Raw genomic sequence first — 5,199 nt, forward strand, 5'->3', positions numbered from 1 at the left:
GGCTGCCTGCAAACTCAATATAACGTCCAAACTTGTTGAGTCAGCAGAGGTGAGACGATGAAATGTGCACTATCTGGAGACAGCAGCACAGCAGGTTTTTGTTCTTACCTGAAGGTTTTCTGCAGGACCAGAGGACGAGACGTGGTCCTGAACCCATTTATTGTTTTGTCAGCTTCTTCTTCTGAATCTGGAAACATTGGCGGGGGAAGGAAAGACACAATAACACATTATATGCCAACACAAATCAGTGTTCAAAGAGATTTTCTCCTTTCCACGAGGCGTGAATACAGCTCACAGTGGCCTTAACCTCCGGCCACCTTACTCCAATCAGTTCATCTTTGAGTACAAGCTGGCATGTTGTGAATTTGAGGATAATGTTCCAGATGTATCACATTTATAAGAATGGAAAAGATGGGAAGAAATCCACAGTTGTTCCTCACATAGGGGCTGAAATCATTTTCAGAATCATCATTAACCAGATATATTTGATTGTCTTAATTACAGGATATTTATTCTTTCACTCAAGACTCTTTGTGTCTCGTATTTTTTTCTGAATTGACCTCACCTCACTCGAATCACATTATCTGAAGCTTTAATACTGTATAAGGTAATCGCTTTCAAACCTTGTCTGTAGACCGAGATGCGTCCGTCTGAGGTTAACGCTGCCAGCTGATTGGTCCTCTGAGGTTGGCAGAGGAAGGTCACCTGGTTGACTGGTGATGTCAGCTGGAGCTCAAATGAACACATGGGAGGGGGAACCACACACTGCCTGAAGGTCGTCATCAGGATTTTATCTAAAGGGAGGTTTTCAATAAATGATTTGAAACATCAAGTTGTGATCATTCAATATATCTGTATGTCCTCTCTTCTCATTGGCTCTCACCTCCATCGATCACTGCCACGTTGGCCTTGTCGGTGGCGTCCAGCCCAGGGCTCCTCTCTGTCGTCCAGCCCCAGTCGTAGGTGATGCAGGTCCAGTTGCTGGACACCACATGGAGCCTCAGGGGGCGCTCGGGATCCCAGCAGACACAGACCGGAGCCTTCGCAGAGTCTCTGCCAAAGTCCAGACTCTGCTTCAGATACCAGTGGTAGTTCCCCACCGACCACAGCTGGACTTCAGAGAGAGAAGAACCCGTTAAACCGTCATATACTAGACATCTAGTCTGAATCGTGTGTACGGTCATCTCCAGTTAGACATCAGTCTTTTGCATTCACAGTGACTTTAAATGGACTTGCAAACTTGAATATGGCAGCAATGGTGATCTCCATGGTGATCTCTTAACCCAAACACAGCTTGTGACAGTTCAAAGTCTGACATAATATGTTCATGTGAACATCCGAGGGGGAGTAAAGGACTGTTAACACTTGATGATTAGGACATCTAATCTACTCTGAACTTACTGTAAGTGTTGACCTGTTTGTCTTCTCCAGCAGTCATGTCCTCCAGCCAAACAGCTAAAACCGTGGAGTCACTGTTCCACAAGAGGTCCTTCACCTGCGACGTGCACCCATGAGGAGGATCAAATTAAAAGTGAATAGCGACGTAAAAAAATACTCAAGTGTATCATGTGATCATTTTAAAACTGATGGCAGGTTTATCTGAACATACTTTTGCCTGGTCTTTGCTGAAAGGTAGAGTGAAGTCTCCGTGCAGCAGTCCGTTCTTCTCCATGAAGACCACGCTGTGTTTGTTGGGGTGACGCTGAGTGCTCGCGATCAGGCTCCCCGAGGGTCTGAAACAACAGGAGGAGAGGTCCTTAAACAAACAGGCTCCTGCTAATGCTGCTTCATTTATTAGAGATTAAGTAAACTATATCAGTGGATTAAAAGAAGGGAGTTGTGGCAGCACTCTCACTTCCAGCAGAGCGCCTGCTCCAGGCCGTTGATGGTCTCACTGGTGGCCTGCAGGACTCCCTCTCTGTTCCACACCCGGACCTTCCTGGCTCCAGTCTGAGGACAAACGGCGCTGACTGCAAACAGCTGTCCGTCACCTCGCCACGTCACCCGCGGCCTCCGGTCGTCCCAGGCTGCAGCCGGCTGCACCTCCTGTGGTTGAGTATAACCGCCATGTGCAATGATTCCTCACGAGACAGGTTTTTTCCTGCAAACTATTTTTTACATTTTTTTTCTCTGTTCAAGACGTGATGATGAATGAAACACTGACCTGAATCTTCTTTTGCGCTGCCTGTTTCCCCTCAGAGCCGTGAAACTGAGTCTCTTTCTTACCCCAGCCAACCGTGATGAACTTCCCTGCAAGACGAAACACAACCGCACTGTTACATCCAGCTGTGACACAAACATTTACTGCCTTCCCTTGAATCCACTGGAGAGCCCTGCGGGTCATGTGACCTTTCGGTTTGGATCATCCCTTTAAAGAGGGACCCGTCGGAGCTGACGTACCTTCACCAAAGTCGTCCTGGTGGATTCCAACCTCAGTGATTGGCTCAAAGTCCTTCGTCATCATAATGATCGTCTCTTGACCTGTGGAAACAAATACTTCTTAATTTTTCAAAATACTAAGTACTTTTTTTAAGCACTGATTTTTAAGTAACTTATATGTTTAAATTTAAAGCAACAGTTTGTTCTGACAGAACTTATTTCATTGAGAAAACTAAAAACTCTTTTTACGACTTATATCATAGTATATGCTGATGTTTGACTTGTGAAACAAAAAGATTTATAAGTGTTGTACTGTCAAAGAAACAAAGCTGACTGAGTGATATAAGTGTGAAACTCACCAGTAGTGAGGATGACAAGCTCCTCATCAGGACTCCAGCACATCGAGCTCAGACCACTTTCCACACTGCCAACACACTCCAGCTGTGGGATCAGACCAGATTTCTGTGAGGGTCCGTACTGACATGTTGTATTACGTGTCATCCTTTCCCCCACCTTGATTTAAAAATAACTCTGAACCGTACAACAAACTACTCCTAATTATCATACCGCTATTTGAGGACATTTTCCAACTCTCCTCAGCTGCTTACCTTGCACGTGTTGAGATTGAAGAGGATGACATCTCCACCGGCTGTGGCCAAACATGCTGACTCCAGTTCAGCCAATTCCTGCAATCCCACCACCTCGCCGCTGCCGTCCTCCGGAAGGAAACCCTCAGCCGTCAAAGACGCCTCGGTGACCACCTGCGGAGCAGCATTATGGGGAGCTGATTATCACTTCTCACACTTTAATATGCTTGAAGCTGAAACAAGTATGGAAAAAGGGGCTACTGAGCTGTTTGAATGGAATACAAACAGGCACATGAGGTGCATTGTTTTCATTCTGTCTCCACCACAAACAAAAACAACAACAACAGCCATCACAGACTCACCTGGCCGGTCCGTGGGTCATATTCAGTGATGGAGTAGTGAGAAGCAACCAGCAGTGATCCGGTGTCCGGCCGCACACAGAAACACAGCGGGGAGCCCGGGGCCTGCAGCTCGGAGCTCTTCAGGCTCTTCAGCAACTTCAAGTTACGCATTTTACCCGAGGACAGACTGAAGACGAGCCGGGCCTGAGCGTGGAGCCGAGGGCTGCAAAACTCCTGAACCTGCAACAAATAGAACCTGCTTATAACCACAACTGATAGATCACATGACTCATATTTATATGGCGACCCCAGACATCAAAAACACAACAAGCTTTTCACTGAAGTGAATTTGATTTCAATAATACAATATTGCTTCTCCTGTGTTGGAAGTAAACATTCCTTTAGACCAGTGGTGTCCAAACTTTTTTTCTTGCGGGCCAAAATTGTCGCATTAGAATCGCTCACGGGCCACAGGGTTTTTTTTGTTGTTGTTTTTTTTAATATTGGAAGGAACTTTTTGTATTTTGACCTCTTCAAAAAATAATGTAAATACACAATAACTAATTGCAGTGGGAAACTGTTGTGTTCTCATTTTTTGGAAAGAATAGTCAGGCTTTTATAGGTCTCCCTCGCTAACATGAAAAAGAAAAAAAAAGAATGAAATATGCCATCTGATGAGGCCTGGGGTAAAAATCTTCTGATTCTTCGATTTGAAGTCAAGGGCCACAACAAATCCACTCAAGGGCCATAACTGGCCCCCGGGCCGCACTTTGGACACCCCTGCTTTAGACCACATTAAGAGTATGATATTGTATGTTATACGTGTTATCTTGTATATTATTGTGGACAAAGACGAAAGCCTGAGATGACATGTGTGCACAAAGAGACTCTGCATGTTTGCTAAGTCCCACCTGTGTTCAATACATCACAGGACTCAGATAATAAGTAGCTATATGCTTTTACAAAATAAGACAATTATAATAAAGTAAATGCCACTTTGGATAACCGTAATCAAAAACCCATTTTTTTATTCTACATAAAAAAAAAAGCTTGCCATAAATCAGTTTGTATAATTTCTCAGTGTTTTTACAAAATCATGTACATAGGTACATTGCAAAGATATACACAAATACACAGGCATAAGGATAAGTTGTTGGTTGTTTTTTGACGTTTTATCAAAGCTCATTATTATGTTCATACACACACAAACACAATGTCCCAAGTTTTATTAAACACTAGATAGATTGGAGTAAGAAACAAGGGGTCCAAAATGTGTATGTGCTTACTCAAGTTTTAGCTAACTATAAGAACCGACGTTTATTCAATAACCTTTATAGACAAATACATTTTTAAAGCATGATAACATCACAATAAAATGAAAAACTTACAGATATTATTCAGCAAGAAGTTCTAAATCCCTTTAAATGTCCCAGCATCAACACCACAGCATCGCGCGTGTGGCGCTGTCAGACACTTTACCTTTCACCTCTGACGCTGTAGTAACAGGTATCAGCGGCGCTGGCGCCCCCTGGTGGCGCGGAGTGAATACGCCGACTTTATCAAAGGAACATTTCAAGGAAAAATTGGTCAAATTAGAGATTTATCTTTGAAAAAAAACAATCAAAACAACTCTTTACAAAGTGTTGCGTATTTTGCAGAAAATAAGTAAGTCAGCAAGGCGTGTCTTTCTTCTTTGATTTACCTTTGTTGGCTTAAATCTCTCTTTCTATTAGAGTTAAGAACACATGCTATATTTTTTTTAAATGATAGGCAGCATATTTCTTGTAATGCGCTCACTCCTAAAACAACATCATGGGTGTTGTTATATTTTTATGCTTTTATTTTTAAAGCATTAACCGGATGTGATGTTCGTGATTTGATGACGCGAGTTT

The 5,199-nt window shown here is 43.2% G+C and overlaps 2 protein-coding genes across 3 annotated transcripts in view; both read right to left on the reverse strand.

Annotated features, from left to right (window-relative positions):
• The window catches only part of elp1 (elongator acetyltransferase complex subunit 1), a 12,000-nt gene extending 7,180 nt beyond the window's left edge, over positions 1-4,820 (reverse strand). The window contains exons 1-12 of one of the 2 annotated variants that reach the window (XM_079351696.1): positions 4,696-4,820; positions 3,329-3,547; positions 2,988-3,140; positions 2,739-2,820; positions 2,401-2,481; positions 2,165-2,250; positions 1,856-2,046; positions 1,610-1,733; positions 1,402-1,495; positions 884-1,114; positions 624-794; positions 109-181 (exon numbers count right to left, since the gene is read on the reverse strand). In XM_079351696.1, coding sequence (XP_079207822.1) covers positions 109-181; positions 624-794; positions 884-1,114; positions 1,402-1,495; positions 1,610-1,733; positions 1,856-2,046; positions 2,165-2,250; positions 2,401-2,481; positions 2,739-2,820; positions 2,988-3,140; positions 3,329-3,478 — 1,436 coding nt within the window. In that variant the 5' untranslated portion in view covers positions 3,479-3,547; positions 4,696-4,820. Of the gene's footprint in view, positions 1-108; positions 188-623; positions 795-883; positions 1,115-1,401; positions 1,496-1,609; positions 1,734-1,855; positions 2,047-2,164; positions 2,251-2,400; positions 2,482-2,738; positions 2,821-2,987; positions 3,141-3,328; positions 3,548-4,695 lie in introns of both variants that reach the window. The other variant, XM_079351695.1, reaches the window with a different exon arrangement.
• slc49a3 (solute carrier family 49 member 3) overlaps positions 1-5,199 on the reverse strand; it is a 285,285-nt gene that overhangs the window by 267,716 nt on the left and 12,370 nt on the right. The gene's annotated exons all lie outside the window — the stretch shown is intronic.

This window comes from Symphodus melops, assembly GCF_947650265.1.
Source record: "Symphodus melops genome assembly, chromosome: 9".
In the NCBI taxonomy this organism is placed as follows: Eukaryota; Metazoa; Chordata; class Actinopteri; order Labriformes; family Labridae; genus Symphodus; species Symphodus melops.